We start from the raw sequence: 17,911 nt of genomic DNA on the forward strand, positions 1-17,911 counted from the left end.
TTTCTTTCTTTCTTTCTTTCTTTCTTTCTTTCTTTCTTTCTTTCTTTCTTTCTTTCAATTTTATTTTAGAGAGAGAGAGAGAGAGAGAGCACAGCAGGGGAGAGAGGCAGAAGGAGAGAATCTTAAGCAGGCTCCATGCTGAGCATGGAGCCTGATGTGGGGCTTAATGTGGGACTCTATCCCACAACTGTAAGATCATGACCTGAGCTGAAATCAAGAGTCAGATGCTCAACTGACTGAGCCACCCGGGTGTCCCAAGGGTCTTTGTTGACTCTTGGGCCTCTTCCATCAAGTGTTCATATTACTATCGGAGTATATGTTTTAGAAATTGTGTCTGATTATATCAGTCTCTTATGTTAAGTCCTTCATGGGCTTCGCAGCTGCATGCTTTTGTGCCTTCCGGCATGCTCTTGTTCCCCCCTCCTGCCTGTGATCCCTTCTTTCCTGCCCACCATATTTATGTGCATGTGTCTAAGTTATTCTTGGCTCTGTGGGAGCTCTTCTCACACAGTGTTGCTTGATGCTCTATTTACACATCTGTGTCTTCCCTGCACTCTGGCTATTTGAGGTCAGGAACTGAGTCTTACTCATCTTTGTCTGAGTAAGTAACCAGTAGCATAGTATGCTCATAGTGGGCAGTCATTGAATGTTTGTAAAATGAAAGAATAAAGACATGACTGAATGCATACTAAAAACAGGAGTGTAGCGTATTTCAAAATATTTTATATAATTTGATAAAAATAACTACTTTCTAATGAAAGTGACCAATATTTATTAATTAAGAATTCATTCTGATTTTGTAGTAACACTCCAAGGGAAAAAGGTATTAACTATGGTAGACAGCATCAATAAATGATGTTTCATTCTTTCATTACCAGCCAGTCTGTGTTCTAATAGTGAGATTTTTTTTTTAACCAGTTATTTGTAACACAGGATTGCTAGGGATTATAATCTTCAAGCAGGGAGTCTATGTAACATCAGTTTAGTTTAATATATGAGTAGAGACTGTCTCCAGGTTGACTTTGTCATCCTTCATTGCTGTTAATAAGTAAATTATCAAACTGACCAGGTGGTATAGACTCCTGAGGATGCTTTTTTGTATGTACCTTGAGAACTGATAACATTCGTTGGGTTTTCCTTTGCTCAGTGTGTCACCTCAGGTCAACAGCAGGTCTCAATGCTGTTGAACACCTAAGGTATGATGTTTCAAGACTGCTTTGGGTTAGAGTTTGTAGAGCAAACTAGGATGTAATCTCGGTGCTGCTTGCTTAGTCTGCCCTCTTGTTCATGGATTATGGAACTGGAAAAATGTGAATTTCTGCCCTTGTAATTGTGAATTCCTGCCATAGGACTGGGGTCAAGCAAGCTCCAGAATGCAGGTATGTGAGCATGTCCTGACCACCTGGAGGAACTGTGGAGGTATGCCTCCCACAGTGATTTGACTACTCAAAGAACTATTAGAAGCATTTCCCTGGGGCTATCTTGTAGTATTGAGTATACCACTCAAAGGCTACAAGTTCAAGGAAGCAAAATTCCTTCCTGGACACTGCACCTGCAAATGTGGAGGCACCCAGTGTTTCCACATCTGTTAATCCATTACACCTATTGCTGGCTCAAAGGTCATGTTGGTTGACTCTATAAAATGTTTTGAGGTCTACCTTGTCCTAAGAAATTTCCCATGGTTTTTTCCTTCCTCTTTAATTGCTGTTTGGTTTCTATCCTTTCTTTTACCTCCAAGCTTCTTAAGAGAGCAGTCTTGACTCTGTTATTATTCAGTCATTAGTTGATTATGGTCTGGTCTTTACTTTTGTGAGTCTGGTGGACCTGTCCTTGCTAATACAAAAGTTAGCAAAACCAGATGGTTGTGTTTGGTCTTCTTCCTACTTAATTTATCCTGTGGCCACTCTCTAATTCTGGATACTCACTTTCCTTCCCTAACTTGTAAGGATCCATCTCTTGCTTTTCTCTTCCTTGAGTCTCTGGCCATCCTTCTCAGTCTCCTTTGCAAGTACTTTCTCTTCCTTTATCCACCTGAAATGCTGCTGCTCTCTAGGGTTCTGGTTTGTGGTTGAACACACTCTTCATGGGTGAGGGCACCTGTTTCCAATTTTCAACAATTGTGTATGTGCTGGTGGCCTCAAATAATCATGTCTTGAGCACTGGAGGGCACCTGCAAACTTACACTGGGTTTGTGCTCCCTGTGGCTGTATCAGCAGAGGTGTCATTGGTTTGAGCTGCTGGAGCAGTCCCCTAAGTGTTTTTTTTTTTTTTTCTAGTTTATTTATTTATTTTGAGAAAGAGGGAGAGAGTGAGCAGGGGAGGGGCAGAGAGAGGGAGAGAGAGAGTCCCAAGTAGGTTCCATGCTCTCAGTGCAGAGCCTGATGCAGGGTTCGATCTCGAGAACTGTGAGATCATGATCTGAGCTGAAATCAAGAATCAGATGCTCAACCCACTGAGCCACCCAGCCCCTCCACTAAGTGTTTTCTACCATCAGTGTCTCCCCACCTCAGCTGGAGCTAGCAGAGGTGAAACAGTCATCCACATGGGGCCCTCCTCTTTCCCTCCACCACACTGTCTCTCAACAGCAAATCTAAATTAATAATCTAGAGTTTGATTATTTAAGATGCCAGATGGCATGCCATTTTAATTTAAACCAAATAACTCAAATATTTGCTTTGCTTTAAGCACATAAAGTACCAATCACTGCAGCATATTTGTGTTTATGTAATACAACTATACCATCAACACTATTTTATTGTTTTAGAAGTTAGGAAAACATAAGGAAGTTGCTTTTATTAAAAAATTTTTTTTAACATTTATTTATTTTTGAGAGACAGAGATAGAGCATTAGCGGGGGAGGGGCAGAGAGAGAGAGAAGGAGACACAGAATCTGAAGCAGGCTGCAGGCTCCGAGCAAGCTGTCAGCACAGAGCCTGATGCGGGACTTGAACCCACAAACTGTGAGATCATGACCTGAGCTGAAGTCGGACACTCAACCGAATGAGCCACCCAGGCGCCCCAAGGAAGGTGCTTTTTAATGAATAAAAAGAGACTTTTAGTTCTTTTTGATTTTTCAAATAGTCTTGTGCCACTGTTAAACCTCTTACATACTTCTATTATAGCACTTTTTTTTTAATGTTTATTTTTGAGAGATAGAAAGACAGAGTGAGCAGGGAAGGGGCAGAGAGAGAGGGAGACAGAGAATCTGAAGCAGGCTTTAGGCTCTGAGCTGTTAGCACAGAGCCTGATGTGGGGCTCAAACCCACAGACATGAGATCATGACCTGAGCCAAAGTTGGACACTCAACTGACTGAGCCACCCAGGCGCCCCACGTTTCAAAGTTTAATGCAACTCTTTATTTTTTTTTAAATGGGTGTCTTAGTTTGGGCTGCTGTAACAAAAATACCATAGACTGCGTGGCTTAAACAACAAACATTCTCACAGTTCTGGAGGCTGGAAGATCCCAGATCAAGGCACCAGCACGTTTGGTGTCTGGTGGCCTTCTTCTGTGGCCGTGTTCTCCCTGGGTCCTCACATGGTAGAAGGGGTAAGGGAGCTCTCTGGGGTCTTTTTTGTAAGGATGCTTGTCCCATTTGTGAGGGCTCCATCCTTATGACCTAACCGCCTCCCAAAGACCCCACCTCCACATACCATCATATTGTGGATTAGGTTTTGATGTGTGAATTTTGAGGGGACACACACATTCAGTCTGTAGCAATGGGTAAAATAGAGACTAGAGTAGCACCCACCTCATAGGATTTCTGTAAGGACTGAATGAGCAGTGCCTAGTACAGAGTTGGTGGTAAATATGTATTTGCATCTATTATTATTACTGTTATTGGTCACTCCCACTTGCTTTCAGACTCCTTAAGATCACAGAGAAGATACTTTTTATTATTTTATGTGTGACACCGAGTGATAGTCGTTAATGTATAATAAAGGCTCAGCAAATGTTAAAAAAAATTTTTTTTTCAACGTTTATTTATTTTTGGGACAGAGAGAGACAGAGCATGAACGGGGGAGGGGCAGAGAGAGAGGGAGACACAGAATCGGAAACAGGCTCCAGGCTCTGAGCCATCAGCCCAGAGCCTGACGCGGGGCTCGAACTCCCGAACCGCGAGATCGTGACCTGGGTGAAGTCGGACGCTTAACCGACTGCGCCACCCAGGCGCCCCTAGGCTCAGCAAATGTTTTCATGAATGTTGAAATGTGCTTAAAAACAGTTTGTCCATGTTGTCTTAGGAAACCTATCTGTTGATAAAGGGGATCAATCCTGTACTTGTTAAGCTCAAGGTCTGTCTTTTCTATTTTATTGTCTATTACAGTGGTGTAAGGCCAATTGATTTTCAGCATTTGGACTGAAAAATATATTTTGTGACCAGTACAACAGAGGTATGCCTTACTGGCATGGATATATTTCTTAGATGTAAAAATTTATGTTTTCAAGTCAGTTACTTTTACTTTTTTTATTTTTTCAGTTTTAATACTGCTATTTACTTTTTTGTAAGCAACTTTGAGTTCTTTGTTTTCCAAACATTTATTTTTTTATTTATTTAAAGTGGGCTCCACACTGGGCAGGGCTTGTGCTCACACCCCTGAGATCAAGGCCTGAGCAGAGATCAAGGGTCAGATGCTTAACCAGCTGAGCCACGCAGGAGCCCCTCAGATGATATTTTAAATGCACCAGCACAGTTAACTATTTCAAAGAAACTTGGCGAATCTTTTGTAGACTGAAGACTCCTGTAGTAAAGTGAATATTAACATTTAAATGTATGTTTCAGGAATTCAGTTTTTTTTTTTTTTTTTTTTTTAAATTTTATTATAGTGAAGAATGTGTGGTTTTCCTAAGTAGTACTTGGTAGGCTGTAGGCTTTGGAATGTAAGCGGTAAAACCATCCTCTTGCCTCACCCTTGCTGAGATGTTTGTTTATAAAATGTGGTAGGGTTGGAAAGTACCTTAAGTTCCTGTCTGATTTAGATTTCTTTGAAGTGTGTGTGTGTGTGTGTGTGTGTGTGTGTGTGTGTGTGTGTATTTAATTAGAAAACCAATTTGTGTCATCTTAAATATTTTTTTATTGATAAATATTGACATTTGTATCATTCACTGTGATAGAAGGCACAAATATTAATTTGGGAACCTTAACAAAGTAAGCTTATGTTACATTAGTCAGTTAAAAGCTGTAACTTCCTTATTAACTCTTTTCAGATTTGGATCTGAGACCCAAATTTCGTTTACTCCATCAGCCTTATCCAGGCTACTGAATATAGTCTAGTATTACCTAATGTTTATCTTTTTGGGTGGGCAGATTTGCAAACGTATTCTTTTGGTTTTGTGAGTGAATGTATCTTAGTGAGTCCATTGCCTTTCTCCATATGATTGATTATAAAAGGTTACTGTTTAACCAAATGGATGTCTGTAATCCAAATTAACAGATGTAACACAATATATTTATCTAGGCTTACCTAGTGGTCAAGGATACAGAAATAGTGAACATAGAAACCTGTTTTCTTTTACTGTTCATAAAGAATTGCGTTTAGCCTTTTGATGATTAGAGCATACTTTTATTTTTGAATTTTTAAGTAATGTTTTAAGTTTATTAATTATTTAAGAGGGATATTGGAACATTAGAGACTGCTTTCTTTAAACAAGAAAAAGTTTAATTATCATAGAGCTATATATTAGATTCTTTATTCAAATTGTTATAAATAGATAGTTATACCTGAGATATAACTTGGCATGTGATAGCACTCACAGTATTCCTAAGATTTTATTTCTGGCATTATGGGGACATTATATTTATTACAGTTAGATGAACACAATTCAGACATTTATAGTGTCATGAAAAGTTTCATTTTTATAACTTTTGCTAACTAGAAAGAAACATCTCGTTTGAAACATAGAAATTATACAGCTAACTTTTGATTTTCATGAAAATGGGAAATGATAATGGTAGTATAAATAAAGTAGAGGTTCCGGGTTTCCTTGATAGCATTACTCCCAATTAATTTAACAAATACTTAAGAGCTCCTGTGGTAGAGTGTAGACTGTATTTGATAAATATTCCTACCATTGAGGTCTTTGCCATGTAGTGGTGGAGGAGAGAGCTTTTTTAATGGATACTCTTGGCCCAGTAAAGAGAACTGCCTTCCTTCCCAGCCTGGGGAGGTATCTGTGCAGTGCTAGAGAGCCCTGAGGGTGGAGATGGGGAGGAGAAGGTGGGCCTGGGGGGGGGGGGGGGGGCCCGGTTTGCAGGTGGGCTAAAGAATGCTTATGTGGAGAAGCGACACATGTATTTTATGATGCATTGCACAGATATGTCCTAATTCCCTGCAAAATGTTGGGTACCCTCAGCCCTGCCCCAGTGTTCCATGGGTTTAGAGGCATGTTGGGAAGGAAGACAGTGGAGGAGATAATGGAGCAGTGGGAGGATGCTGGTCTTCAGGCCTTTTCTGAGGATCTTTTAGAGAGTGTAGACCAGAGGTTGACAACTGATGATCAAAGTCGACCCGCAGGTGTATTTTATTTAGTTTCATAATATTTAAAAACCTAAAATAGTCAACATTACATACAGAGAGATTTCACCTGAAAATGCATTCAGAAAATCAGCCACATTCAGTTAGCCTTTCTTGCAAGGTGACTAAATTAGCCAGAGCTGAGGAGCACCTGCCTTTTTTTTTTTAAATTTTTTTTTAACGTTTATTTATTTTTGAGACAGAGAGAGACAGAGCATGAGTGGGGAAGGGGCAGAGAGAGAGGGAGACACAGAATCTGAAACAGGCTCCAGGCTCTGAGCTGTCAGCACAGAGCCTAACACGGGGCTCGAACTCACGGACCGCGAGATCATGACCTAAGCCAAATTCGGCCGCTTAACCGACTGAGCCACCCGGGCGCCCCGCACCTGCCTTTATTTATGTCTCTTGTCAGACCCGTGTCGCTGTTTGGGTTTGCCACTCCTGCCATAGACCTTGGCTGATTTGAGTTTGTGGTATACCTTGAGGGTTTAATGATCCTCTGTTCTCACTCTTGTCTCCTTCTGTTTCCCAGTCTAAAAATCAGCCCTGACAACAGTAGCCACCTATAAAAACAGAAAAAAAAAAAAAAAAAAAAAGGAAGTGTGTTCACTATGACCCTGATATTTATAATTTTTTTTTCATTCTTTAAAATATGTTTACCATGTTCATAGAAAGTGCTTATATTTTCTGTCCTTTATCTTCTTGCCCTTTTATTTATTGCAGGGACAAGTAATATTTGTTTTCATCTCATGTCATTGCAGAGTAGCCAGGACACAAAATTATTTTAAGCAAAGTACCCCCACTTTAAATAAAGTTTTCCTAACTTTTCATACAGTCTACAGAAAACTTTTTCTGAAGTGTATTGAAATATAATTTTGAGAATCAGATGCATGTTTTTATTTTAAGCTATATTACTTTGTCTTCATGTACGTCCAATAGTACTAACAGAGTAAAAACCAGTTTTGTTTTTAAGGGTTTCCTAAGTTGTATAAGAATTATAAAATATTTTTCTTCTCTTTTCTCACAAAATTCTGCCAGCGAGTTGAAAATGGTGACTTCAACTGGATTGTTCCAGGAAAATTTTTAGCATTTAGTGGACCACATCCAAAAAGCAAAATTGAAAATGGTAGGTTTTTCTTTACTTTACCATCCAAACATTTATTTCAGTTCATCTTCTTTAATTTCTTCAGATAATCCTTTCTTTTGATAATATTCTCCAAAGAATATCTATTAGTCAAAAATTGAACATTAGTAATTAGTAGGTGGTAAATAATCACTGGTTAAAAACTAGAAAATTTTTAGATTGCCATAAATAGGATGCTCACTTTGCCTGACCCACTTATGAAAGAAGAATCTGAGAAGCAAACTGGTCAAACAAATCAGCAGATTGTTGCACTTTGTCCGTTGTTCTGAGATTTGTTGGTGGGGTGCTATGTCAAAGTATGCTCTGGGGAACATCATGTGGCACAGTAATGACGATGGTGGTGTCAACAGGTGGCATTTATTGAGTGCTTGCTGTGCACTAGTTACTAGCTAATCACAGCATTATCTCACTTAATGCACATTCAACCCTGTATGAGGTATAGGTACATTTATCTCCATTTTGCAGAGGAAGAAACAGAGGCTTATGAGTAGGGTTTTGTCTAGAATAATGGGGGAACTAGTACTCCATCCCAGAGCTTGGCTTCTAAATGTTGCCACTATTTATTATTTCGTTATCTATTTATTGTTGATCTATTTATTTTTTTATTATTTATTACATCAAATAAATGTTGATCTATTTATTTAGCTCCATTATGATGACAAGAATACTTTTTTAGCTGACAGTCATTAAGTTACTCATTTGCAGTATAGGTATAGCCAGGGGCATATATACTCAGGACGCCAAAAAAAAAGCAAAACAAAAAAATAAGCCTCTTGAATGACATATGATCAGCTACGTGAGTTTTCCCTTTAATGTTTATTTTCTACTTATTTTCATCTGTTACCTTCCTAGAAGACAAGTATTGATAGGCACCAAAGATTTAAGTATAATTTATGGGAGGAGTACATAAAATTTAAAAATTTCACTTATGAACACAATAGCTCCTTATCTGCTCACAGCTCTGGAACATCAGTGTTTTTTTTTTTTTTTTCAATATATGAAGTTTATTGTCAAATTGGTTTCCATACAACACCCAGTGCTCATCCCAAAAGGTGCCCTCCTCAATACCCATCACCCACCCTCCCCTCCCTCCCACCCCCCATCAACCCTCAGTTTGTTCTCAGTGGAACATCCGTGTTTTGAAGGAACATAATCCAAAAACCCCTGATTGAGATTTATTCTTTCTGCATTATCATCATCGTAAGTATTTAAAAAATTTTTTTTAATGTTTATTTATTTTTGAGAGAGGGAGACAGAATTTGAACAGGCTCCAGGCTCCGAGCTGTCAGCACAGAGCCCACGAGGGGCTCAAACTCACTAGCCCTGAGATCATGACCTGAGCCAAAGTTGGACACTTAGCCGACTGAGCCACTCAGGAATCCCACGTCATCCCAAGTATTAATTCTAAACTCTAGTTTCATTGTACGTTTTATTCACGCATTTAGATTTGCTAATTTGTTTGCACTCCCACACATGTGCTCCTCAGTTCACGCCCATGACACACCTTCCAGGGAACTCTCCTTGAATCATGCTTTCCCTGTGATGGGGAAGGCGGGTCTAGAGACTTAAGCTCTCAAATAGGAGGCCTCTGTACTGAAGCCAGAATTACATCTTCTCATTCATGAATTTTTTTTTTTCAACGTTTATTTGTTTTTGGGACAGAGAGAGACAGAGCATGAACGGGGGAGGGGCAGAGAGAGAGGGAGACACAGAATCGGAAACAGGCTCCAGGCTCTGAGCCATCAGCCCAGAGCCCGACGCGGGGCTCGAACTCCCGAACCGCGAGATCGTGACCTGGCTGAAGTCGGACGCTTAACCGACTGCGCCACCCAGGCGCCCCTCATTCATGAATTTGCTAATGAACTTTGCTCCAGACATTGACTAACTAACCCTCTGTCATGAGGGTTGTTAGGACTAACATGTTATGTGCCCAGGGAAACTGCTTTCTGGTGGTTGGTCTTTCAAGACAGGATTGATTACACTTACCTTTGGCCTCCTGTGCAAAACAATCTGACTCAGACCCAGAACATCTTGGTAGGTGCATGGTTTCAGTAGTGGCTTTGTCAGCGGGTGTTCATTTGACAAAGTTGAAAGAGTTTTGGTATTTAAGATTCACATGTTTTGTGACATTTTCTTTTTCTTTAAAAAAATTTTTTTTAATGTTTGTTTATTTTTGAGAGAGACAGAGTGAGAGCAGGGGAGGGGCAGAGGGAGGGGGACAGGGGAGGGAGACAGAATCCGAGGCAGGCTCCAGGCATTGCACTGTCAGCACAGAACCTGATGTGGGGCTGAAACTCGTGAAAGAGATCATGACCTGAGCCAAAGTCAGATGCTCAACAGACTGAGCCACCCAGGCACCCCTTGTGACATTTTCTTAAAGAGAAGATGAGAGGTGTAATGGAAAGAATCATTTAAAATATTTTGAGAGGTAATACATATGAAAAAATAAAATGCAGATGAATTAATAAAAAAGCATAAAAATGACCTGTAATTCTACCCAAGTTTTCAAGGGTTAATAGTTGGTGGTGGGATAATAGGGGTTTTAATTTTCTTTCCATCTGCTTCTCTGTGTTTGCTTGCACACACTTCCCCCTCTTCCAGTGGAATACACACACACACTTATAAAAGTAAACCTTTCTTTCTTTATAAGTATAGCATCATGATTCCTGTCTCATATCAGCTTTTTTCACTTCACATATTACAGACTTCTTTCCATGGTAGTAAATGTAGATTTTCATTATACTTTTCCATGACTGCATATTATTCAGCAATGTGCCATAATGCTGTTAATTAATTACTTTTTGAATGAAATCTGCATTATTTACAGTTTTTCTCTTTTTAAAACTGTCATGGTTGGCAAACACATTCATGCATTTTGTTTGTAGTTCTCATTTCTTCTCTAAATTCTTAAGTAGTAGAATCAGCAGATAAAAAGGCTATGAATATTTTATGTGACAACTTTTTTAAATTGAATAACAGTTGACCTATAATATTGTATTAGTTTTAGGTGTGTAACAGTGATTTGATATTTCTATACATTAGGACATGGTTATCACGTTAAGTCTGGTTACCATCTGTCATAATGCAAAGTTGTTACAATATTATTGCCTATATTTCCTACCTTAAGTCTGGTTACCATCTGTCATAATGCAAAGTTGTTACAATATTATTGATTATATTTCCTACACTGTCTATTACATCCCTGTGTCTTATTTATTTTATAAAGGAAAGACTGTACTTCCTTAATTGTCAAAAATCTTTAAAAATTCTTTTTGGTTGCATATTGTAATACTGGGAAATAATTGTAGCTACCATTTGCTTATATGCCAGGAATGGTGCTAAGCCTTTTGTGCACATATCTTCATAATAATCAGAACCACCCTCTGGGGGAGGTGGTAGTTATTTTATGGAAGAGAAGATAGAGGCTCAGAGGAGTTACCTGACTTGCCCAGGTTTACACAGCCAGAAAGTGGCAGTGCATAGATTCAAATACAGGTCTCTTTGATTCCAAATTCTATGTTCTTTTTCATCTCATTACAGAAGAAGTACATGTTCACTACAGAAAATTTAAGCAATGTAAAGGAAAGTCACTTGTAATTATATAATCTAGAAATAAGCCCTTTAAAATATTGCTCTATCTACATCTTTCCCCCCCACCCCCTGCATATATTGTACCCTCTTACATCGAGAAAAAAAGTTCTGAAAGGGCTGCTCACCTAGTATTTGTTGGTTTTTATGATGCCTAGAACATTCTCACTTAAGGCTGTCATTGGTAAATATTGATACTCTGCTGGACTCCCCATTTTAAGATCTGATATTCATTAGAAGCTTCATTGTAGTTTTTGTAAAAGGGCTTTAACTACTTTGTAAATGTTTTTTGAGCTTAAGAAAATAATTGTGTGATGGGGTTAATAAACTTGATCCAATTACAGTGTAATCTGGGTGCTTTTTTTTTTTTTTTTAATTGAGAAACTCTGTGTTTCCTGAGGAGGCTGAAAGTCATTTAGGGGTTTGTTAGTAGAAAAGGTAGATTTTAAAAAAATGAACACTCAAATAGCCATTGTTAGGATGTAACAAAAGAAGCCCTGAAATCTTGGGATCTGGGCAGAATGCATTGTAAGAGTCTCAAGTGTGTGTTGTGTCCACAGAGAGCAAATACAATTTTTACAGTTGTCTTGGTTCACATTATTTTGATGGTGAGGGAGAGAAGGGCCCTTACCTTTGTTGTTGTTGTTGAGCTCTACCTTTTTTTGCTTAAATTTGAGATGCTGCGTGAATAATATAGTGGTAGAATTAAACGTATTTCGGATTTCCAGTTTTCCAAAAAATCCCCCAAATGTCCTTCTTATCTCTATTTAAAACAAAACAAAAAAGAAAGAAAGAAAGAAAGAAAGAAAGAAAGAAAGAAAGAAAAAGAACAGAGAGAAAGCTTGAGAGGGAATTGCAACAATTTGAAGCCGATTCAGCCTGATCCTTTCATGACAGAAGCAGGTATGCACAGTTGGGCCATGGAGCCTGACTGCCCCTTACTGGCTGTGTGAACTTCCCAGACCCTGTCAACTTCTCCGAGCTTCAGTTTCCTTGCATACCACATGGGGGGAGGGGAGGGGGCGAGGGGGAATAGGATGCACAATGCAGGCATGTAGTGAAGATTAGAGATATTATATGAAGTGTCTGGCACAGCGTCAGGCACATAATAGGTGCTTATTAGATAGCAGATATTCTGATTACATTTTTCTCATTAATTAGCCTAATAAACATATTTTATCGCGTCCTACATTTGCCTGCCCATTTTGAGGTTTTTACTCTTAATAATGCCTGTGTGGACTAGTCCTTTGCTGTTCTTCAGTTTCTCAGCTTTAAATGAGGGGCTGGGAAGAGATGAATTTTAAATCGCTCTGCTCTGAAATTCAGATTTCACTCTGCTCTTGGGCTCTGCCTGTGCTTTATTGATGCCAGGGCGCCATCTAGCGGCCAAATAGAGGACGGGGCTGATGAATGCTCCGTTCTGCACGTTGCTAAAATCAGTCCCAAATGCAGTGATAATACCCACAGTTGTTCAGAGGTTGTAGGATATTGTCATTGTCATTGGTTACAGCTGACTTGAAAGAGTTTGAGGGATTTTAAAGAAACATGCTCACCAGCTCTAGGAAGTGCAGCCTCTAATGTTCATGTAATATTTATTCCTTTATTTGGAGACCTAACAGATAGAATCAGGTTGGCTCTTACTTGAAATCAGCCCCAGCACAGGCCCTGGATTCTGACTGCCAGGGTTCAGATACTGCCTCTGTCTCTTACCAGCTGTGTGTGTGAGCCCGTTCACTTTTCTAGGCAGCAGTAATTGACTACTTGCAAGGTTTAATGAGATGACCTATCTGAAGCACTTAAGTTTAGTGCCTGGCACAGAGTAAGTGCTTAGTAAATGTTAGTTATGATTATTATCATTATCATTATTATTTCTGTATCCTATTGCCATATTTGGATAACTGTCCAGTGTTTTGGGTTTGTTTTTTTATCCAAATGGACACATAGTTTCTCTTAATAGTTGGTTTAGGTATATTATCTATAATGCCATTTACTCCTGATGGAAATTAATAGGTGAAAAGAAATATTCTTCCAGTCTTGGCAGAGGAGGGGAGGGGATTGACGCTAAACCAGCCATAGCACATCAGGTAACAGGTGCCATCACGAAGGTACCAGGTATGCTAGGAACCCAGGGTCAGAAGTGCTCATCAGCCTACCACACCAAGGGAAGGCTTCCCATAGGTTTGTGAGTCCTCTTCTTCCCGTTCTTCCATGGTAGGAAAGCTCTTGTTTCCTCCTACCGACCACAGTTCTTTTCTCCTTTAGGCTGTGAATCTGTTGCCGGAAAATAAGTTGAGCCTGGTAGGAAAACAGATTTGTTTTTTCCAAGTAGAAAAGCACCCATTCTCTCTAAATGTGTGTGTGTGTAAGTTACTGCTTCTACACCGAAGATGGAAAATAAGCCCTGTATTACCTGTTTGCTCGGAAGCAGCATGGCCTGTAAACATGACGTATCTGGGCTGTGGATTAGTTCGACCTGCCTTCCAGTTCTGCCTCCATCCACTGTGTGCCCTTGGCCAGGTAGACCAGTTAGGGCTTGGTTACAGGTAACAGAACCCATCTCTGGTAAATTAAACCAAAAAGGCATTGCGTGGGGTTACACTGGGGATCTCACAGCCTCCAAGGGAAGGCTGGAGAGTGAGGCCTAGAAAATGAACAGGATCCAAAGGAGATCACGTCTCAGCAGGGTCCAGACAGGGAAATGGAAACCACACCATTTCAAACGGAGTGAGTTTCATTCAAGGGATTCGTTACAGAGAAGGCTAAACAGGAAAAGGACCACACTGAGGAAACCAGAATGTTATGGAGGAAATAGCTACTGCCTTTAAAAAGGGAGAAAGTGAGGTCACAGGCAGCCAGGGTCTTGGGAGGGCAGCCAGGCTGGTATTGGGCGCTGGGAAGAGAATGCTGCCCAGCTGGTGTTTGCAACTGGGGGCTGAGGAGCAGATACATAGGGGCTGGGCTGCAGCCTGGTGCTGGGAGCTCTGGCTGCTCCTGTGTTCTGCTGCCGAAGCCTTGCTGGCCCCCACAGGGAAGTCCCTTCTCCTTCCTCTGGCCTCCAGTCACTCTGGTTGTGCTTCATGCCTCCTGTTTTTTGAACTGACAGGAAGCTAGCTGCAAATGCCATCTGCAGACCCTGGCCCTAGCATGGGAGGGTTGGCTCGCAGCTGAGAGAATATAGGAAATGACCAGCACAGGCAGAGTCTGAGGCAACAAGAAATGTAGCCAAGGTCATAGGGCAGCCATTGCTGGTTCACTGTGCAGGCTGCTGCTGCCCATTTGTGTGGGGCTCACCACCCTGAATGAGTTCTGAGTAGATTGTCTCACCTGGTATGCTGTGAGTCCGTGAACCCTGAAGAAGTTCCAGATGCGTAATCAGGGTGCTGAGAAATGAGTCCCCTGTTAGTAGCTGGGGCTGGGGGCAAGGGCTACAGTGGCCAAAGCCACCAGGGGTCATCTCTGTTGATTGGCCAAGTCTAGGTCTGTAGCTCCTGGGAATACTCACATGATGCTGGACCCATTCGAAACAAAAGGGGGTTTAGAGGCTCACTACCTGTACTCCCACCCTTCAAAAGAGAAAATGTCTACAAAAAATTATTAAACTGTTTTCGTTTCTCAGTCTCTTAAATGGGATGAACTATTCTTACCTTAACAGGCTGTTTTGAGAATTTAAAGAAGTCATATTCGATGGTTACTTACACATGGTAGGTGCTTAATAATTATTAATCTCTTTTGTGGCACGGATTGCACTATGGATGGAAACTAATCCCCTGTCGAAAGGGGTTTAACTGTAATTGAAAAGTATTTGTCAAGTGGAAGAAACAGCACAAAGAATCTTTCCAGGCCTACTGAGCACATTCCAGGGCATCCAGAAGCTCCTTGTTTCAGTTTGGGAGACGTATGCTGCCAGGATTTGAATCCTATGGGTGGAGGTTTGACTTTTCATGAGCTATTTCCAATACTCAGAAAAGGTTTTTCCTCTCCTATGGTGTGTTTTTTTTTTTTTTTTTTTTTTTTTTTTTTTTTTTTTTCAGACTGCTGCTGCCTGAGGAATGTGCTTCGACCTCTTGGGAAATGCACTTTCTTCCTAGGCTCTGTTGAGATTCATGAACTTTATTGTGAAGGGCTTTTGTGCTTCTGGGTGTGTAAGGTGGAACGCCTGCCTTGTGCTTACAGCTCCGTTTTCTCTTCAGGCTATCCTCTGCATGCCCCTGAAGCCTACTTTCCTTATTTCAAAAAGCATAACGTGACTGCAGTCGTGAGGCTGAACAAAAAGATTTACGAGGCAAAGCGCTTCACAGACGCCGGCTTCGAGCACTATGACCTCTTCTTCATAGACGGCAGCACGCCCAGTGACAACATCGTGCGAAGGTTCCTGAACATCTGCGAGAACACGGATGGGGCGATTGCGGTTCACTGCAAAGGTGCGTGAGGCCTTGGTGGTCACTGTGGTTCTGCAAGGGGATGAGGCAAAAACAGCAAATCGTGCGAAACAAAACCAGTTAGAATCTTAGGGAAAAGAACACGAGTTTATTTTGTTTGAGAAAACCGGAACACAAACCCATTTAAATAATTCCTTCCTAAGGAAAGGTTTGCCTGGATGTGGATAATCGGTGGAGGCACTTTTTCTGGCCTTCCCTTACCAAGCCCTGCTCACTAACACCAGGCCCCACAATGAGGGAAATCACAGTAGCACAGTCTATGCACTGGCAGGAACAGCTTAGATAAGTACAGTTGTCAGGAGGCAAGAGTTGTTAGTTAGTTAGTTAGTTAGTTTATTTATTTATTTATTTATTTATTTATTTATTTATTTATCTATTTATTTGTTAGCTTTTTTTTTCCTCTTTCTTCCAGAACTGCCTTTCTCCTTTCTACCGTCCTCCACCCATCTGACACTTCATGCTCCCATTTTATGACCCAGCTGTCTGGACCCCCACTTTGCCCTCTACTTCCCCCTTCTCTAGCTAGTCTTTTGCCTAATGGACCAGAGTGTCTTCCCTGCCCATTGCTAGTGGATGGCACCATCCTGGGGTAAGCCAGCTCTTACTTGCTGCAGATGTGTTCCTGCCTCTTTGAGTGAACTGAAAGACTTGATTATATAAATGAATCTCTGCTCTCTAGGGATGGGTACTTTGGGGCAGGAGTCCTTCAGATTACAGGAGCCCTGAGGTTTCCAGAGTCAGCAAATAAAAATACAGGATGCCCAGTTAAATTTGAATTTTTGATAAAAAATATTGAATCCTTTTTTTTTTTTTAGTATGTTTCAAATATGTTACAGAACATACATTCTGCATCTTATCTGGTGCCCTTGTGTTGGCTACTCAGAAAACATGAAGTAACATTTTCTCTAAGCCTGGTTGTTAGACTCTGAGGAGGATCGATTTCCATTTTATTTACTTATTAAAATTTTTTTTATAATGTTTGTTTATTTTTGAGAGAGAGAGAGAGAGAGAGAGAGAGAGAGAGAGAGAGAGAGATGGTGAGTAGGGGAGGGGCAGAGAGAGACAGAGACACAGAATCCCAAGCAGGCTCTAGGCTCTGAGCTGTCAGCACAGAGCCTGACGTGGGACTTGAACCCACGAACTGTGAGATCATGACCTGAGCCCAAGTCAGACGCTTAACCGACTGAGCCACCCAGGTGCCCCTCAAATTCCATTTTAGATTTTCCAGCATGGTGTGAGGTATTTTACTGAGGTCTTTGATTTGAGCGACCGGAGACCTCTCTGGCCACCCTAGGATGGAGTCTAGTTCCTTACATGCAGCATTTCCTAGTGCCACTGGGTGGCGCTGCTGTCACGATTTTAAGTCTGATAACTGGTTTCTGTGTAGTTTTATGCTAATTGTCTAGTAGGTGTTGGGGATTGATTGTACTGTTCTTTTCAAGTACCTAGTGCTGCTCTAACTGACTTATTCAGACAAGCATGGCTCCGGTGCTGACAGAAATTGAAATACCATTTTGTAGGCCTTTGTTTCTATGTTTAAGATTCGAGTAGGTGGAGGTACTTGGCTGACATGTGAGCGGCGACGGGGAGCTGCGTTTCGCCGGGGACCCAGAGAGATGGAAATGAGCTGCACGTGGCCCCGGTTTGCATGAGGGTTCCCTGTGTCAGGCTTCATCCACGTCAACAGAGCCTCCACCCAGCCTCTAACCGTTTCTTAGGATGGGGGGCCCTGACCGGCAGGACGTCCTGTCTCTCGGATGGTGTGGGGGGCTCCGTTAGGAGGGTGTCGCGTTGGCTCCCTGCAGACTGCTTTCAGTTGTGATCAGGTCGCAGTGGTGGAGAGCTGGTTTGCCCTGGGTGTGGGCCGTGGGCCCTCCAACTTTGCCTTTCCAGCTCATGTTGGTAAAGATCGCCCAGGCACAAGAAGAAGCCTGCGTTTCTCGCATTTCAAGTATCAGTGGAACTCCAGAGCTGATGGCCTTGCAGCAGCTACCAACATTTAGGAGATACTCCTATGCCCTTTTTTAAAATGTATTTTTGTGTCATAAAAATCAGTATTTTTCCTCAGATTAATTTGGCCTTATTTCCTAGTCAGTTAATTTTATGATTACCAACTCATAGAGCTGATCTGTGTGTCATGCTTAGATTGACAAATTCATGGGAGAAGAAATGCAAAGCTGTCATTAAAACTCAGTATCTTTTTTTTTAATTGAAGTATAGTTGCTTC

At 41.1% G+C, this 17,911-nt stretch overlaps 1 protein-coding gene across 8 annotated transcripts in view; it reads left to right on the plus strand.

Annotated features, from left to right (window-relative positions):
* Nucleotides 1-17,911, plus strand: part of CDC14A (cell division cycle 14A) — a 188,182-nt gene that overhangs the window by 92,627 nt on the left and 77,644 nt on the right. For all 8 annotated transcript variants that reach the window (XR_005788797.1, XM_040471106.1, XM_040471102.1 and 5 more), the window contains 2 exons: nucleotides 7,552-7,639; nucleotides 15,436-15,666. Coding sequence is in view for 7 of the 8 variants with exons in the window: in XM_040471106.1 (XP_040327040.1) it covers nucleotides 7,552-7,639; nucleotides 15,436-15,666 (319 nt within the window). In the remaining variant the exon portion in view is untranslated. The remainder of the gene's footprint in view (nucleotides 1-7,551; nucleotides 7,640-15,435; nucleotides 15,667-17,911) is intronic.

This window comes from Herpailurus yagouaroundi, unplaced genomic scaffold (assembly GCF_014898765.1).
Source record: "Herpailurus yagouaroundi ecotype Mexico unplaced genomic scaffold, PumYag 77, whole genome shotgun sequence".
NCBI lineage: Eukaryota > Metazoa > Chordata > Mammalia > Carnivora > Felidae > Herpailurus > Herpailurus yagouaroundi.